Source organism: Mesoplodon bidens (assembly GCF_964165515.1).
Source record: "Mesoplodon bidens genome assembly, chromosome: 1".
Classification (NCBI taxonomy): Eukaryota; Metazoa; Chordata; class Mammalia; order Artiodactyla; family Ziphiidae; genus Mesoplodon; species Mesoplodon bidens.
The window spans coordinates 103,476,286-103,495,213 of record NC_138176.1 but is presented as its reverse complement, the minus strand read 5'-3'; the positions used below and the strand labels follow the sequence as shown (position 1 = coordinate 103,495,213).

At 52.9% G+C, this 18,928-nt stretch overlaps 1 protein-coding gene across 2 annotated transcripts in view; it reads right to left on the bottom strand.

Annotated features, from left to right (window-relative positions):
• SORCS2 (sortilin related VPS10 domain containing receptor 2) overlaps window positions 1-18,928 on the bottom strand; it is a 554,389-nt gene that overhangs the window by 80,885 nt on the left and 454,576 nt on the right. For both annotated transcript variants that reach the window (XM_081229160.1, XM_081229161.1), the window contains one exon: window positions 8,174-8,338. In XM_081229160.1, the coding sequence (XP_081085286.1) occupies window positions 8,174-8,338 (165 nt within the window). The remainder of the gene's footprint in view (window positions 1-8,173; window positions 8,339-18,928) is intronic.

Sequence of the window (18,928 nt, the reverse complement as noted above, 5' to 3'; positions counted from 1 at the left end):
AGGTGGATTCTTAACCACTGCGCCTCCAGGGAAGCCCCTCAATAGCTGCATTTCTTAAACCAAGGCCCTGGGAGCCAGTGTGATGTGCAAGAGGTGGCCATGATGGGTGTGAGCTTCCCCATCACAGCCCTGGTGCTTTCCCAGATGCGTCTCCACACCCTGGAGGCCAAGAGAAGCCAAGTACAGCACAGGCTCCCCAGCCCAGAGCTCCGGGGCTGAGCCACAGCCGGTCCTGCGTCTGCAAAGCTCGTGGTCCAGGAGGAGAAACGACAGACCCGAAGGCAAAGGATTGTCCCTGAGCACAGACACCTGCCAGATGCTGGGGGAGCAGGAGGGAGGATGGTGCCCAGGGCCCTGGGGCAGCTCACACAGAAACACGTGTGCGAGCACCCCTACAATGCATACCTGTACTCACAGACATGCACACATGGAGACAGACACACAGAAGCCCACATGTGCACAGATACACGTATACACGCAAGCTCACACACTCAAGCATATATACACAGGGAGACACACAAGCGCATGTGCCACCCGGCCCCCAGACACAGAAGTGCACGTGCTTATACACATGCACACACGTGTGAACACACACAAACACAGAGACACAACTACGCATGCACACACCCACAGACACATACGCACACACACGAGCAAACACGTACTTTCACTTGCCCCCTGAACCTTCCAGTCCTCACTGGGGCCTGGTGGTAGGAGGGGAGCCGGGGCCTGTGGGGTCCTGGCCCCATGGGGCTGGAGCGTGCATACACACACATACACACACGCGAGCGCATGTGGGACCCTGGCCCCCACATACCCCTCCCCTCCCCTCCAGCCCAGGGGTGGCGGGGATGTCTGCAGCCTCTGTTCTGGGGGTAAACCGCCATCCTGTTTTGCTCCTGTTGCCCTTCCGATGCCTTTGTGACCAGCTCCCTGTGTTAGGGTCCCTCCGTGAGCCATCTGGAGGTTCCTTGTTCCTCCCTGGACACTGCCTGTTGCCTGGCATCAGTGCATCACTGGGGTCGTGGGGATGTCTGCAGGCAGAGGAGGGCAGAGGCCCTTCCAGGGGGAGGGAGTTCCCGAGCACAGGCCTGGGAGCAGGATGTAGGGGGGTGGGAGGTGCTCAGCAAACAGCAAGTCGGCCTCCAGGTGCTGGGCCTCAGTCTGTGCAAAAGTAAGGCTCACAGCCAGATGCTGAGGATGTGGCAGAGCTGTGACTTCATCTCTCAGGGGTGGGGAGTCAGAGAAGAGTTAAGCAGGTGGTGGCAGCTCTGCTCACGTGGTGGCCCTCTGTCTGCTCTATTTGGGAGGCTAATGGGATGGGGAGTGGTCCCTCTCCTGCTGGAGGAGGCCTGGCCTCCTCCTTCCTCTCCAGAATGGCTGGGCAGTCCCCAACGGCAACACGGAAACCCAGGCCCCTGTCTCCCAAGTTTGGGGCCGGCACACCTGGGCTCAGATCCCTGCCCTCCCTTTCTGGAGTCACCCAGGTGAACCTCGGCTTTTCTCAGTTGTAAAATGGGTGACATCCTCCTTAAGGAGGTCAGGAGGGTTCAAGCGGGTCCCGCATGTCAGGACCTCACACAGGCAAGGCGTGCGCTGAACTGGGGCTCTGAAGCCCCCGGACTGAGCGTCATGCCCACCGTCCTCCTAGACAGAGCTGCCCGGGGCGAGACGGAGACTGCAGACGTGAGCGTAACACTCCCTCTTGGCCCTGCGATCCTGTTCAGTCCTGCTCCTGCCCACAATGTCACTCTGGGGTGTCCGAATCGCCTTTCCCCCTTGCCAACAGCAGCCCTGAAAACTACAGATTCCCCGACTGCCTAGGAGAGAAATTTCAGGAAAACGTTCTCTCCCTCTTCCCCGCAGCTGCAGGATTGCAGACCGCCCCCTGCGTGAGTGATTCCTCCTTGCAAAGGTCATCTCCTAACCTCGGGGTCTTGTGAGAAGACGCCCCACTTCAGGATGGCTGTCCCTACCCGTAAAAATCACCGAGAAAGAAAGTCACTCTGAATAGTTGTCTGACTGACACTTTGTGACCTGGTGACAACTGTATAACAGTTGTCCCTTTTTCTTAAACTTGGGAGTTTTCTTTGTTAAGCTCCTCTCCTCTGCTCTCATCTGCAGGGAGAAAACACTCAGGCTGCGAGATTTTCTTACTCAAAGAGACTGAGAGTCTGCATCTTAGTCTGTCTTCCACCCGGTGCCAGCTGCTGCCCCCAGCTACCCCTCCAGGGCTCCCCAAACCCTGGCTACTTAGAGCCAGTGTCCCCTCCCCAAATTCCTCAAGCCCCAGGCTCCTGCTGTATTCAACTCTTGCTGTTTTCTGGACCCACCTTTTCTCTCTCTCTTGCCTCTAGGCCCTTTGCACGTGTTGTTCCCTCTGCCTGGAACACCCCTCTTCCCCTCTCCCACCACCCGGTGGACTCCTTCCTCTCAGGACAGTCTCACTTTACCCATCTGCCAATCGGGAGAGCACAGCTCCTATCCTCAGGCAATAAGTGAATAAAAAGGAGTCTGAGGCCATCAGTCTCAGGATTATGTAACCTCCGGATTAATGGATGGCGTTATCATTGTCATCACCACCGACGCACTTGCATTTATGATATCTGCCCCAGAACTTTATGAAGCCTTTCCAATTTGCTCTCGTGGGAGGTGATTGCATAACACACAACCAACTGCTGCAGAAATAGAACATTTCTGCTGAATAAAGGACAAACACCGGCAAATAAACACATCAGGGACATCCTAGTTACTGCAGCTAAAACCCGCACAGCCATGTCCTGGGGAAGGGTTGACTTTCTCTAGACCACTCCTCTAAGAAAAATAAAATGATCAGAAGATATTCTGATCTGATGTAAAGGTAAAATGATCAGAAGTGAGAACGAGGGAGAAATAAAGGAAAAGGAGGAGGAGGAAGTCAGAGGAAAGGTGCATTCCATTCACAGACACGTGTGCTAGTAAGTCTCACACAATTATTAGAAGCATTGCAATTCCACCCGGCTTTCAGTGGTAGGTTGGGTATGATGGTTGGAACTCAGCATCCTTCCTTCCCTTCCTGTAGGGCACCTGGGCATACTGCAAAGGCTGAAAAGCTGAGATCCAACATTGCTCAGACTCCCTTGCAGCTAGAATTCTGGGTCAGATAGATGCACGCATGCGAGGTTTGGAAGGGGACAGTGCCACGGAGGCAGTTTCCTGCTGCCTTGGGCCATTTATTTTATTTTATTATATTGAAGTACAGTTGATGTACAATGTTGTGTTAGTTTCAGGTGTACAGCACAGTGATTCAGTTTTATATATATACATAGGTATATATGTATATATATATATTCTTTTTCAGACTCTTTTCCCTTAGAAGGGAATAGATTACAAAATATTGAGTATAGTTCCCTGTGCCATACAGTAGGACCTTGTTGTTTATCTATTTTATATATAGTAGTGTGTATATGTTAATCCCAGCCTCCTAACATATCCATAGGTTTGTTTTCTATGTCTGTAGTTCTGTTTCTGTTTTGTAAATAAGTTTATTTGTATCTATTTTTTTTTTAGATTCCACATATGAGTGATGTCACATGGTATATGTCTTTCTCTGTCTGACTTACTTCACTTAGTATGATAATCTCCAGGTCCATGCATGTTGCTGCAAATGGCATTCTTTTATTCTTTTTTATGGCTGAGTAATACTCCATCATATTGTATATATTGTATATATGTACCACATCTTCTTTATCCATTCATCTGTCGATGGACATTTAGGTTGCTTCCATGTCTTGGCTATTGTGAATAATACTGCTATGAACATGGAGGGTGTATGTATCTTTTCGAGTAACAGTTTTCTCTGGATATACGCCCAGGAGTGGGATTGCTGGATCATATAGTAACTCTGTTTTGCTGGCCAGCAAGTTCCTGGGTTTGTGCTCGGCATCCATCTTCCACCTCTGTGGGGTGGAGGGGCAGATGTGGTGGGGGCGGCATCTGGACAAATCTCTGTCTTTGTGGACGTTCCCAGGCAGTGTGGGCTGCAGCAGAGGTGATTTCAGATGCCTGGACCCCGGCTTCAGCTGCATGTTCTTGACCTTGGTGACCCCAGTGGAGCTCTCAATCCCCCACCTTCCCATGCTGGTCCAGCTTCACAGGCTTCTGGGAGGATCCTTGGGAGTCTGGCCTGAAGCCGTACCTCTAGCCCTCCCAACAGTTTAGAGAGCACCCAACGCCCCACGCTAAATCCTTTTTCTGCTTAAAATATCCAGAGTGAGTTCTCTTTCCTGCCCTGAGCCTTGTCGGACACAACAGTCAGAGCAAAAAGGAACACACTCTGAGCTGTGAGATTCTCGCTGCTCACAAAGCTGTTCTCATGATGACAGCACCCTCTACTCATCCCTTTTTTTAAAAAAAGTTATTTTTAAATTAATTTATCTATTTTTTAAGATTTATTTTACTTTTGGCTGCCTTGAGTCTTTGTTGCTGTGCACAGGTTTTCTCTAGTTGCGGCGAGCGGGGGCTACTCTTGGTTGTGCTGTGTGGGCTTCTCACTGCGGTGGCTTCTCTTGCTGCCAAGCATGGGCTCTAGGCGTGCAGGCTTCAGTAGTTGTGGCACACGGGCTCAGTAGTTGTGGCTCGCAGGCTCTAGAGCACAGGCTCAGTAGTTGTGGCACACGGGCTTAATTGCTCTGTGGCATGTGGGATCTTCCCAGACCAGTGCTCGAACCCATGTCCCCTGCATTGGCAGGCTGATTCTTAACCACTGCGCCACCAGGGAAGCCCCAGACTCATCCCTTCTTAACAGAGCTTTTGCCCGCCCCACCCCACCCCCTTGATAGCACTCCTCCTCCTTTTCAAACGCAAACACGGCTTCATTTGGGCTGGAGGATTGCAGGGGTTCATTTTCTTTCTTTTCTCGTGCGACCATCTTTGTGGTTCTGAAGTTGTATTAAAAAGTAAACTTACATCCTGACTCATTCTCTAAGCCCCTGTTCAACCCCCCTCCTCCAGGAAGGTTTCCCTGATTGGCCATCCAAGGTGTCTTGTCTCCTCTACTAAGTTTCTGGAAGACAGTCTCAGGCTCAGACCAATTTCTCACAGTGCTGGGAAGCAGAGGAGGTTCTCGATGGGAAGCAGAATAAAACATGAGTGGGTCTATTGATGTTTTAGAGGTTAAGTGCCCTGGACTCTGCCTGTGAGCAGGTCTGAGGTCTGAGCAGAGGGGAACAGGCCGGTCAGTTTCGTGCCAGGGGTCCCCAGCGAGCTGGCGTGGGGAGGGACTGCCCAGCTCTCACATCCTTTTGATCCCAGGAGCCTAATGCAATTTGCTGAGCCTTGAAAGAAAAAAAAAAAACCACTGCATTCAGCTCTCACCCAAGGAGGCTGTCCAGGCTCCAAATAAGGTAGCCTCAGAGCACCCCAAATTCTAATGACACAGTAAAGGAGAGAACTAGAAGTAGGGAGACAGGGCAGTCTGAGGGGTGGAAGGACAGTCTTTGCTAGAGGAAGGGGCAGGCATCTGGGAGGAAAAGGAAGGGGAGGGAATAGAAGAGAGCGTTTGCTTTTGTAAAAATCTGCAAGTCCTTGTGAGCGAGATATTTACGTCCAGCCTGTGGACTCTGGGTTTGGCATATGACTTGCTTTGTCCAGCGGGAAAGGATGTGATGTTTTCCAGGTCAAAGCAGACACGTGGAGGTTCTCATGTGGTTTCCTCTGCCCCTCGGAGCCTCTGCCCTCCACCATGAGAACGGCATGTCTGCAAGTAACCGCTGGTTCCGGAACAAGAGACCTGAACCCTGCCAGGAGGCATGCCTGTCTAGTCAGTCCCAAGCTAGCCCGGCAGGACCCCCGCTGACTCGCACATGCAAGAATAAGAAAGAATGCTTGCTGTTGTGAGCCACTGAGGTTTGGGGCTGTGTGTTGCTCAGCATTATAGCAGCAGACGCCTACCTAACACACCAGGTCTGTTGGTATCAAAGTCAGTGTTGTCCGACCAGCCATCCTGCTGAAACCATAATGCCTAAAAAAACAGCCCTGCTCTCATTGTTATTAATGTCCTCAAATTCCTCATTCCTTTTACAACCACAGTGAAGCCTTTCTTCCCTCCTTTTTCTTTCCTCATAGTCACAGAAAAGACCCAAAGAAAATAACTGAGATTTCAGCTCCATTAATTTTTCAGGGCACCATAAATTAAAGAGCAATTGCAATGCAGTCAATCTCTGTGGGAAAATAAGTCTCTGTGATTGTGCTTTAGTCTAAATACATGGAAGGCTAAGTAGCACTATTAATACCCAGAATACACGCTGTTCCAAAGGAAAGCACCCAGAGCAGAGGCAGCCGGTGAGGCCAGGGAATTTCAGGGACATCCTGAAATTCAGTCAGTTAGCAAGGACCAGATCTTGGCACAAGACTTGCTTTGGCCAGTGATGTGTGAGTGGGTGTGATGTATTCCAGGTCAAAGCAGATACACTAAACTGAGGACCAGCAAGGAGGCCAGGTCCTGTAGACAGCCATGGATCAGGCCAGCCAGGAGTCTCCATGTGGAGGTCCCTGACCTGATTCATCCATCCATCCCCCCATGCATCCATCCATCCACCCATCCAGCCACCATCCATCCACCCCTTATCCATGCATCCATCCACACATCCATCCACCATCCTTCCATCCATCCATTCAATATTTTCAGCCAGGTACTTGAGGTAAAATGGTGAAAAAACACAGGCATAGCCCTTACCCTCAAAGAGCTTACCCCAGGTGTGTGTGTACGGTGCAGACAATAATCAAATAGTGGCACAAATACATAATTACAGTCCTGGGAAAGAGAGGCACTGGAATCTGGGAGAGCGTGGAACAGTGGGTCCCATGCAGGCCTGGGGGCTGCCAAGGAGGCTCCTGATCTAGACAGCTTCCATCTGCTCCAGACCCAGGCTCTGCCTTCTCCACCTTTATCCAACCCTGGGGGCTTGCCCTGTGTAGACGGCATCCACAGGCTCCTTCTCTCTGGCTTCTGGTGGGATTCAGACCATGGGAGGCACCAGCAGAAGACCGGAGGGCGGGAAGGGAGAGAGCTGGGTACTATGACTCCTGTTCTCCAACTGCCCAGTAGCAGTTCCTAGGGGCTGAGTGACCCTCTCCTGGACCAGCCTCCTCCTCGCCCTTTCCTTATGGCTCGGGGGATCTGGCCTCCTACTGGGCATGGTGGTTGGCTGAAAAAGGCCCCCCAAAATATCCATGTCATAATCCCTGGAACCTGTGCATGGGACCAGATGGAAGAAAAAAAGACTCTGCAGGTGTGATTCAGTGAAGACGTTTAGTTGGGAAGATTATCCTGGATCATCCGGGTGGGGCAGAGGGAACTTTCGCACACACGCGCACACGCGCGTGCACACACCCATGAGGCAACGTGAAGATGGAGCCGGAAGGGTTGAAGACACTGCCTTTGAAGATCCGAGTGACCCCTCCACACACCACAGAATTCCAGAGACTGGGAGAGGCGAGGGAGGGATCCCCCCCAGAGCCTCCAGAGGGAGTGGGGGCCCACAGGCACCTTGGTGTTCGCCCCATGAAACTGATTTTGGGCCTTTGGTCTCCGAAACTGTGAGAGAATACATTTCTATTGTTTTAAGCTATCAAGTTTGTGGTCATTTCTTACAGTGGCCGCAGGAAACTGACAGGCCTTTCCTACAGTCAGGGTGGCCCCTCCTCCACGGGCCCTTAGCAGGCTCCCTCCTCAGCCCCAGGGTCTCTCCTAGCCCACCCACAGTGGCCCTGGAGAGAGACCCCTGTTACGCTCTCCTCTGTCGCCCTGTGAAGGTGCCCTGTGTTCCTGGGGCCCTGCTGCTCAGCCCCTCAGAGCGGGGGACGCTGATCTGGGGTCTGAAGGACGATTCACTCTCGTGGTGGTGGAAGAGGCCTCCAGGCTGAGGGAAGGGCCTGGCGTGGGAGGGTGCGTGGAATGTTCTGGAAGTAGAGGAAGGCCCTGTGGCTGGAGTGCAGAGAGAGGGGGACAGAGTGGAAGGGTCCTCATAATTATCCACTATCTATCGACCAGCTCTCGGGCCCATTTGTGCCAAGCTCGGTTCTCCTGCAAAGCCTAGGGCTCCTGGTGGCATCCAACCACATGGCCCAGGGGAGAAGGGGGTGATGGGGGTTCCCAGGCCCCACATGATGGAGAGGCTCTAAGCCTGCTTACCTTGCCCTCCCGGGTGTAGGCCAGCACCTTGTCCTCCACCCGGGGGTGGAAGATGAACGTTTCCACGGAGAAGGGGATGAGCTGCTTCTGGAAGGTGGCGCCCTCGTCTGTGCTGAGGAACAGGCTCTGGTCCCGGTCGGCGAGAGAGGAGCTCACGAGGATGATCTGAAACACACAGTGGGGCGTGAGGCCTCCCCGTGGAGATCAGGCGATGCGTCTACAAGCCAAGGGCTGCTGGAGCTTCCAGAAGCCGGGAGGGGGCCTGGAATGGGTTCCCCACAGCCCCTAGAGGGAACCAGCCCTGCCGACACCTGACTTCGGACATCCGGCCTCCAGAACTGAGACAACAGATTCCTGTGGTTCGAAGCCTCATCTGCGGTACTTTGGTATGGCCACCCAAGGACACTGACCTGCCCGGCCGACAGCTCTACAGTGGGGAGGGCTTACTGTCAAGTACACCCAGGAGGTAGGGGCCATTTGGGAGGCTGCCTCGCCTTGCGGTCACTTGGTGGAATGGCAGGGCCCCTCGGAGGGACGCACGAGAGCTCCTGTGTCCCTGGTGCCAGAGAAGGTCGACCAGCCGGGTGGGCTGCGACAGTGCCAGGAGCACCGGCACGCGGGGTGGAGGGGCCGCGAGCCGCGTGGTTCACCCTCCAGCGCTGTGGCCCTGACTCCCACCTCCAGCATCATCAGAAGGTCCGTTCCCCACACAGGAAGCCCGGGGGTCTCCTACACACGGACCTTGTAGAAACTTCATGGTTCCTGGGAGCCCCAAGGAGGCACCAACCCTCCTATCAGGGTCCCCAGACCCCTCCTGGACCGGCCTCCCTCCCAGCCTCCACTTGCACCCTGGCCATGCCCAGCATGGGCCACAGCCCCACCCTGGGGTGGGCCTTCCTCACCCCAGGCTGGGTTGAGCTCCTGCCACAAGGCTGCTGGGGACCCAGGACTTGCCCATCACATGCTCACCCCATTTCATGGAAGTGGCCTCCTCCCCAGGGACTGAGGCCCTGTTGGGCCAGGGGCCGTGTCTGTGGAGGTCACTACTGACCCCCTCCCCAGCCCACCCCTGCAAGGCCTGGGCACTCCACCAGTCAGATGAACTAATGAGGGAATGAGGGGATGAATGAATGAACCATGTGTGCTGGTGGAGTAGGGGGCTGGGGGCACACACTCCGTCTCCAGATAACCCAGCTCAAATCCATGTCTCTGTGACCAAACACCCTGTGCCTCAGTTTCCTTGTCTACAAAATGGGTGGCTTTCCCCGGGAGGGCGTGGGGCAATGAGATGCCCCCCAGGATGGCCTTCCTCAACCTCGGACACTGCTCTAGAAGACAGTTAAACACACAGAGCACAAATCAATGAACTGCACAAAACTCCTGTCTCATGTGAACAAATGATAACCCAATGTGTTCTTTCTTTCCAGGGAAACATAATGAGCTCCCCAGGGGCAGTCATTCATCTCCTCCAGCACAAAAGCCTTCTGTCCCCAGCAAACGGAGGGTCGTGGAGCCTGATTCCTGCAAAGATGTGCTCGGAGATGTTCCTCATGGTGTGATTTCCATGCAGGAAAAATGGGGCAGGGGAGAATGGTCAGGGGAGCCAGAGAGCGTGTACAAATGTTTACAGAGAATGTTTAGTGACAAGAGAGCTCATGCATACGTGACATTTAAAAAGCAGGGCACAGGGCTTCCCTGGTGGTGGAATGGTTGTGAGTCCGGCTGCCGATGCAGGGGACACGGGTTCGTGCCCCGGTCCGGGAAGATCCCACATGCCGCGGAGCGGCTAGGCCCGTGAGCCATGGCCACTGCGCCTGTGCGTCCAGAGCCTGTGCTCCGCAACGGGAGAGGCCACAACAGTGAGAGACCCGCGTACCGCAAAAAAAAAAAAAAAAAAAGCAGAGCACAAAATTATAAGCGAGTCTAATTTCTGTACATTTCACATTGACAAAATTGTAAGGAAGTATATTATAATTTTGTCAATGGTAGGTGTATAAAGGTAAGTATAATTTTATCAGTGGAAAATGCATAGAAAGAAGAATGGAAGGATTATTGTTTCACCATAAAAAAAGAATGAAACTTGCCATTTGTGACAACATGGATGGGCGTTAAGGATGTTATGCTAAGTAAAATGAATCAGAAGGAGAAAGGAAGTACCATATGATCTCACTTATATATGGAATCTAAAAGGAAAAAGGGAAAAAAGAAAACAAGCTCCTAGATACAGAGAACAGACTGGTGGGGGGAGGAGGGCGGGCAAAACGGGTGAAGGGGATCAAAAGGTACAAACGTCCAGTTATAAGATAAATAAGTACGGCATGGTGAGTATAATCAATAAAACTATACTGCATATTTGAAAGTGGCTATAAGAGTAGATCTTAAAAGTTCTCATCCGAAGAAAAAACATTCTGTAACTATGTATGGTGACAGATGTCAACTGGACTTACTGTGATCATTTCACAAGACAAACATCAAATTGTTATGTTGCACGCCTGAAACTAATATAATGTTGTATTGTCAATTACATCTTCATTTCGGAAAAGAATGGAAAGAAACACAGGGGGATGTTAATCGTGGTGGGTTTAGAAGGATTTTTTAAAAATTTTAAATAAACTTTTTAGTTTAGAATAGTTCTAGATTTACGTAAAAGTTGCAAAGATAGTACAGAGAGTTCCCACATGATACACACCCCGCTTCCTCTTTCATGACTAGCTGACATCAGGATCATACATCTGTCACCACTAAGGACCCAACAGTGACGCACTGGTCTTATCTACACTACACACTACAGTTCACCCGTTGTTCCACCAGCGTCTTTTTCTGTCCCTGCTCCATGTTCCCACGTGACATTTAGTTGTCAGGTCTCCTCCGGCTCTTCTGGGCTATGACAGTTTCTCAGGCTTTCCTTGCTGTTGATGACCTTGGCAGTTTTGAGGAGGACTGGCCGGCTGTTTTGTAGTACTTACCTCCCCATTTGGGTCTGTCTGATATTTTTCTTGTGCTGATGCCGTGGTTCTGGGTTTTAGGGGGGAAAGGAGCAAAATGAGGGGTGCCTCCCTCATTGTAGTGGGCGTGCAGTGGATGTGACCTGTCACTGATGATGCTGCCCTCGCTGGCCAGGTGGCACTGGCCAGGCGTCTCCCTGTAACGTTACTCCATTCCTCCCCGCTTCCATCCTGTCCCTTTGGGAGGAAGTAGCCTTGCGCAGCCCACACCTTGGGGTGGGGAGGGGAGAGGCAGGTGGCCCTCCTGGAGGGTGGAGTAGCTACATACATTATATGGAATTCTTCTGCCTGGGAGATTTGTCTTTTCTCCCCCATTTGTTTACTTATTCAATCATGTATTTATATCACTATGAACCCACAAATATTTAGTTTATGCTTTGAGTTGTATTTCAATAATATTTTCTTATTTTGCTGCCCAAATAGGTCCAGCTCTGGCTACTGGGAAGTCTTTTGGGGTCCTGTGTCTCCTCTGGCATCGTCCTTCAACTCCTAAGTATTCTACACAGCACCTGGTTTCCCTGGATACTGAGGAAAAATGAAATAAATCACCAAGACTCCTACCACATCTTTCCCGGATACAGCACCGTTCATTCAGTATCCACTGGACACTCTCGGCCTGGCTCCACGCCCCACCCCAGGGCAGCAACTCTCACGCCCGGCTCCATCTGGGCCGTCTGGTCAGGGAAGCTCATTAAAGCCTTTTGCTCGTGATGCATTTTCCACAATGTTTTTACAATACAACTATTTGCTTATGTACCTCCCCCACTAGACTGTGCCCCCTGATCTCAGGGGTAGGGAATCTTTTGGTTTCTCCAGCACCCTGCACAGGCCTGACCCCAAGCTGTCGGTCAACCAAGCCCTGCTGGATACACGAAGGAATGCATGCATGTGTACATGCATGAATGAGCAATTCCAGCTCAGTTTGTGACTCTAAGAAAACTGTTCGTTTGTTTTTCTCCTCTGGGAGAAAACCATCCTTAGGGATATTTAAGTAGCCTGGAGAGCAGAAGGCATAAGTAATCTCATTCACTTATTCCTGTTCACCACTCGTTTCACACAGCAATGAAGGCTCATTCGTTCGTTCATTCATTCATTCTTCCACAGTTGCTAAAACTGCAAGGTCGAGCAAGGATTTAGGTATGCACAAGGCTTTCTGGGGGCAGAGCAGGGGGAAAATATCATCCAGGTGCAGAGCAAAAGGAAGGGCTTCCTGGAGGAGGTGATACCCAGATGAGACTTGAAGAATGAATGGAAATTTGATCCAGACCCAGGGGAGGGTGTTTCAGGCAGAGAGGACAGCATAACCAAAGGCAAACAGGCGGCATCCCAGCTGACACCGTTCACATCCTGACCACCTTTGTGTGTCTTGTTCCCTTTGGCTGGAATGCACAGCAGGATCAAGACACCCCCCACATCACCACTGGTAATTCAAAATCAGATTTTAAAATCTCAAAATGTCACAAAATCCAAGTGTGATAAAATGAAAATGGTTTCTTTGAAATTTTCTGAGCCCTGAATTCTGGGCAACTTCAACAAAGCTGAACGTTTCTCATTTATTTTTGGCGTCCCTGCTTTGCCAGTGCCCCCAGCATGAGTTTAGCCTGTTTTTTTATGATGGGACATCTTCCCCCTTTTATCTGCTTATCAAACGCCTCCACATCCACTGAGGCACCTTTAGAAGGTCACCTCCTCCAGGAAGCCTTCTGTGATACACATCCTCCAACAGAGTTTTTCTCATGCCTCCTCTGCCCCTTCCCCCAGCATCTTGTACATTCATTTGCTCCAGCCCAACATTCCTAGGGTTCTCCGCAGGGAACCCTCAGAGAGCCTGCCTTTCCCTCCAGGTGCGGAGGCTGTGCAGCCTGGCAGGGCCCAGGTCCTCATCATCGCCATCCAGCCCGGAGCACGGGACCTGGTCCAAGAAATGGGTGTTGGTTTTCCCACACAGAATGAGGGCTCTAGGTACCGGGTCACCTCTCCACGACAGCCCTCAGTTACAGCCAAGGCCCTACCCATGGTGGCAACTGAGGCGGAAGGAAAAAGAACCTGAGGAAGTGATTCTGGCCGGGGGCCCAGCAATCTGTGGTTGTGGGCTATTTTTGGCCTCAGAGTAGGACAAGCCAGGAAAGACGGGGGAAGGAAAAAGTGCTGACAAGGAAAGGATTATTGGAGCAAAGAAAACAAAGCAATTAGCATCGTGCAGAGAGGAGGCTAGCAGATTGTTCTTCCAAATTGGGAACCTGACTATTCTAAATGATGTATTTTCACTGCTTACTATTCTGGGGAAACATATGGCACCCGAGCTAGGTTCTGGGGGCCCTTAAGGCTGGGTGTCTCAAAATCAGAGGCAACACAGTTGAAGACAAATATTTGATAGCTTCATTGGACTAACGGCCAGCCCACCTGAAGCATGAGTTCCAGGGTTTAATTTGCCAGGCCAAGTACAAAGTGCAAAGGTGGGGCTCCTTGTTCAAAAGGAATTAGGAATTTCAAGATGGTACCAGTAGAGCATCAAACCAAGCACAGATCCTCCTGCGAATGCCTAGGTCACACACCCATAAAATGGGCTCTTTCCAAAGCTACTCAGTTAATAAACTCTGGGACCAGGCATAGCAGCCTCCCTGGCGCCTATTATGAACACTGTCTTGGCCCCATCCGGACCTGCGGGATCAGGGTCTGCATTTTCTCATGGCCCCTGGTGAGTTCTGAGCGCCCTCCCCTTGTCGGCGGGGGAGCTGCTTTAGGCCGCAGCTCCTGCTGGGTTCAGCCCCGTGTCCATTAGCTGTGCAACTCTGAGCACGCTGGTGGACCTGACTTCTGCTCCCCACCAAGTGACGAGGAGATAACCATTGTGAACTAGAGCCCCGTTCTCGGGATTTTACTCCTCCCGGCCCTGCTCTCAGCCACGCTGATGGTGTCTTGCAGGATGGGGGTGCCCATGATGGCCCCGGGAGCCTAGGCCGTGCAGCTCGTGGAACATGGAGCCCACAGCAGAGGCCTGGTTGGATGGGAGCAGTGCAGGCTCTGGAGGCCCATGGAGCTGGGCTTCAGCCCTCCTTTGCTCCTGTGAGCTGTGCAACCTTGGGAAAATTACTTCACGTCTCTGAGCTGCAATGTCCTCCTCTGTAAAATGAAGATAGGAATTACCATGGCAGAAGCGAGTTGAGAGTTAAAGGAAACAAAGTATATAACAGACTCTCCCCCAGCAGTCTGGTGGTTAAGACTCCGAGCTTCCACTGCAGGGGGCAGGGGTTTGATCCCTGGTCAGGGAACGAAGATCCTGCATGCCATGCAGTGGGGCAAAAAAAAAAAAAAACCCACAGAGGGCTTCCCTGGTGGCGTAGTGGTTGAGAGTCCGCCTGCCGATGCAGGGGACACGGGTTCGTGCCCCGGTCTGGGAAGATCCCACATGCCGCGGAGCGGCTGGGCCCATGAACCATGGCCGCTGAGCCTGCGCGTCCGGAGCCTGTGCTCCGCAATGGGAGAGGCCACAACAGTGAGAGGCCCGCGTACCGCAAAAAAACAAACAAACAAACAAAAACCAGACTTAGCATAGTCCTGGGCCATGGCGAACCTGCCGTAGATGACAGTGGGTTTATTATTGCAGCATTCTTCAAAGAAGTTTGGTTCACCAAACACCTCCGTGGTTCAGGGTCCCGGTGATGAGGCAGCTCAAAGGTGGTGGTGAGAGAGACAGTACAGGGAGCATGTGATTCCCTCGCACCAGGAAACCCCAGGACAGACGAGGACAGAAGGCAAAGAAACTGTCCCCAGGGTGAGTGCGCCGTCTCTCTGGGGGGTGAGAGGTGGGCCAGGGCACCTGAGTTTGAGTGCCTCCCTAACTGTATACCTTAGAGCCTCCCTTGCCTCGCCCTAGGCCTGACCTTGGGCTGGGGGCTTCCTGGAGGGGGTGGCACCTGAGCCAAAAGGAGTTCGCTAGGGGAAGCCAGTGACGGTGGAGCTCAGTGGGGCCGGCACATGGATTCTAAGCGGGAGTGGCAGGGCGCTTCTTCTGAAGAAAGTCACCGGCTTGGGGATTTTTTTCTTTTCAGATCACATTATTGACATGTGTTTTATTGGATATGCTTCCCCAACCACCAAAGTGTATCGGCAGGTCCGTAGATGAGATTTGCTTCCCGCTATGCAGGACTCATGGTAGAAATGGGCAGTGGAGGCCTGACACCGGGCAGCGGGCACAGAGGAGGGCCAGCCCAGTGCAGGACACAAACGTGGTACAAGTCACCGTGACACAGAGTGACAGGAGCCTCCATCGAGCTGGCATGCAGCACGGATGCGGGCAGAGAGAGAGAGAGAGCTCCCCAAGGTCCCCTCCCGCTGAGGACGGGGCAGGGGTGCTCGACTTCCCGAAGGCCGAGCTCCCCGGGCCAGTCTGCAGGTGGCTGGGCAGACAGGCCCTGTCTTCCCCCAGCCTCTGCATCACCCACACGGAACCCGTGTTAAAAACAGATCTGCTTAGCTCTCTCAGCCGGGATGCGCTGGGTGGGAAGCCTGCAAAGTGGCCGGGGCTCGGATGCGTGGTAATTAACAACCCTTCTGTTATTTCCCATCCAAGCCTGGCAGCCAGCCCCAGGGCCCTGTCAGCATCTGGTTGGAGAGATGCAGGAAGTACTAGCAGGGCAGCTCTGAGGCAGTGTAGAGATGATGGGCAGGGGCAGGTGAGGGGTGGAGTGCATCACTTCCTGCACTTAATACTCACAGCACACCTGCTAAGTAGGTGTGACCACCCCCATTTCTCAGATGGGGAAGCTGAGGCCAGACAGCCCTTGTGGGTTCACACCCAGCTCTTTGCTGTGTCACTCATCGGCACCACATCATGGCCAGTGATGTGACTACATCAGCCCGGAATGTAGCAAAAACACGGGGGTCAGCAGGCTTGGGAGAGTCCAGACAGATTCCCCCCGCTCCCATCCCAAAGACTATTAGGCATGGCTTCCAGACGTCTGCAGGTCCGTCCCGAGTTTTGGGGACGATTTCTGACCACATGAAGGGGCAGAGGAGGGCGGGGGCCGCGGGGGGAGGGCCTTTCTGTTCCTCTTCACCTTTGCTTCCTCTCCTTGGTCCACCATCCTATTCTTTAAGACTATTCACTGACTCATGCAGCTGTGCCTCGGGCCCCAGGCTGGGAGATGAACCTCACAGGATCCTTGCCCCGGAGGAGCTAATAGCAGACAAGGGAAGTCATTTACTGGTGTGAGCAGTGCCCTGGGACAGGGGACCCCGAGAAGGGAGGCCCCTCCCCCAGGTGGGACTGGAGGAGAGGACAGGCCATCTGGAAAGTTTCCCCAAAGGTGAGCTACATGCTCAGGAAGACGGCGGGAAGACTGCGTGAGATGCCCACGTGGGCCTCTTGTCTCCCTCTTGGCCAGGTCAGGAGACCTACCTGAACCTGCCACCCTGGATGCCCTAATGGGACCCTTCAACACGGGCCCGTCCCTCCCTGCGTGCCCGGATCACGTGTACCTGGCCTCCTGCTCGGACCTGCCTGCCTGAACCACCCCTGCACGAACCGGGTGCCAATTCACCTTCCCTGGTCCCCTGCTGGGCTTCTAACCCATCTCCTCCAAAAGGTGGTGCCAACGTGCCAGTCTGCCTCGCAGCAAAGCTCATGCAAATCATAGCTGTCGAACCTCCGAGTTCAAAAAGGAAAACCAACGGCATCCAGAAACCACTTCTCACGTCCGCCAGAGCTCTGGCTGGACGCGCCACAGATCTCCGGTTTCCATTCAGACTCTTTATCAAGGAGAGGATTTGTTTTTAATCTTCTCTTTACCAAGTGGAGCCCTAAAAGGGTTCCCTCCCCACCCCCGGGGCTGGGTGTCATCTGGAATTACCTTTCTATTTGAAATCCAATCGCCCAGTCTATTCCTTGCCAGACAGATGTGCCCAGCTGGGGACACAGAAAACTTGGCTTTGACGCCAGGAGAGGCAGACAGTGGAGACAAACAAATACAGCAGCATCCACCCCCGGGTCTCAAATTAGAATCTGGGCAGAGCGTCTTATACACGCCGGTGTGAGTCATGATGAGCAAAAATAACTCTCCTACCCGGTGCTTCATTCTTGTGGATGAATGCATCTTGCTGGGCTACTCAGCACAAACGCAGATGAGCTACCCAGAGTTTTAGGAGAAAATCACTCCATGCGATGGTTTTTGGTCTGAGTAGCCATAAGCAGAGGAGAAGCCACAGGATATGAGTCTGACGGAGATGCGGCTTTGCTCAGTGACCTTGGGCTAGTCACTCTCCTCACCTTGAAACTGGAGGCAATCATCTCTCTGGGCAGAGGTTCCAAATTAGGCACAACATGTGAAACTGCTGCAGAAACAGAAGGGCTCTTCACTACTTTTGTGCTTCCTTAAACCAGAAAGGTCTATCCTTGAAGAACTTATGGAGAATTGGGATTTACGTACACGCAAGCGTGCGGTATCATGTCCCTGCTTGAAACACCTCAGGGCCTCTCCTGCCCCTGCTCCGGAGACTGGCGTTCATGCCCCCCTCCCATGACCTCACCCTGCTGACCTTACCTCCACACGGCCCGGGGCCAGCCACCCCGGCCTGCTTCCAAGTCCCCAAATGTCTGCAGCAGCCTCACACTCCCTCTGCCTGGATGCCCTGGCTGTCTCCCTCTGACTGCAATGAGGAATAGGGCCTGGAGGGGGCAGGCCAGAGGCTGATTTGGAGGCCACGGGGCTCACCCAGGTGAGAGAACCTGGTGACCTGGACTGGGGCAGAGGTCGTGGAGAGGAGAGGGCGGGTGTCCATGACATTTCATAGTCAGAGTTCAGTGGGTTTGGTGAGGAGGAAAGAGACGGAGAAATAAGGGGAACACACCTAAGTTTTGAGCTCGGGCAAGTGTGGGGAGGGAGGTACCGTGGATGGAGATGAAGACACAGGAGGGAGAGCGGCTTAGGGGAGATGAAGAGGAGGCCAGTTCGAGCCTCACGCTGGAGCTGAGCCTCCTGAGGGTCACGCAGATGGAGGGAGGGGTTCGGGAGGTTGGGATATGGGGTGAGCTCTGCAGAGAAATCTGCACTGGGGTAGGTATTCGGGGTAGGTGCACAGACATGTGACTCGTGGTCCTGGGAGTGGATGAGCCCCCCTAGGGGCTGCGTAAAGTGAGAAAAGAACTGACCTGGGCTGGGGACCAGAAGGAACCCCACAGAGAGTGCGGAGGGGCAGCTGGAGGGGGGGATCTCCTGAGGGCCAGGGGGTGGGCAGGGAGAGTCCGTCTGCCACTGCCCCATCCCCTCCTCCTGCAGTCTCACCTGGGGCCGCCAGCACCCACAGATCTCCCTGCTTGTCCCCCTCGGCCCTCAGTCCCGTGTGACTGGCCCTGATGGGCTTTGCTTCACACCTGCCATCCCTCTGTCACTTGACTCCGGCCAGCCTGGCCTCGGACTGTTCCCGTTCCACGGTCTGGCTCCAGGGGGGGCCCTTTCCAGAGGCTTCGGGGCCACTTCCTTCTTCACTCAGCTCCAAGACCACCTTCTAAATCGGCTTTTCCTGATCCCACGGTCTAAATAGGCCCTGACACCAAGGTACTCTTTTACTGTCTTAAAAGCAATTATTAACACTTTCCAGAAACATCCATTTGCATTATTTTTTAAATTGTGGCAAATATACAGAACATGAAATTTATTATGTTAACTCTCTTGAGCAGACAGTTCAGTGACATTTGCATCGTTTACACTGTTGTACAATCGTCACCACGTTCCGTCTCCAGAACTTTTCC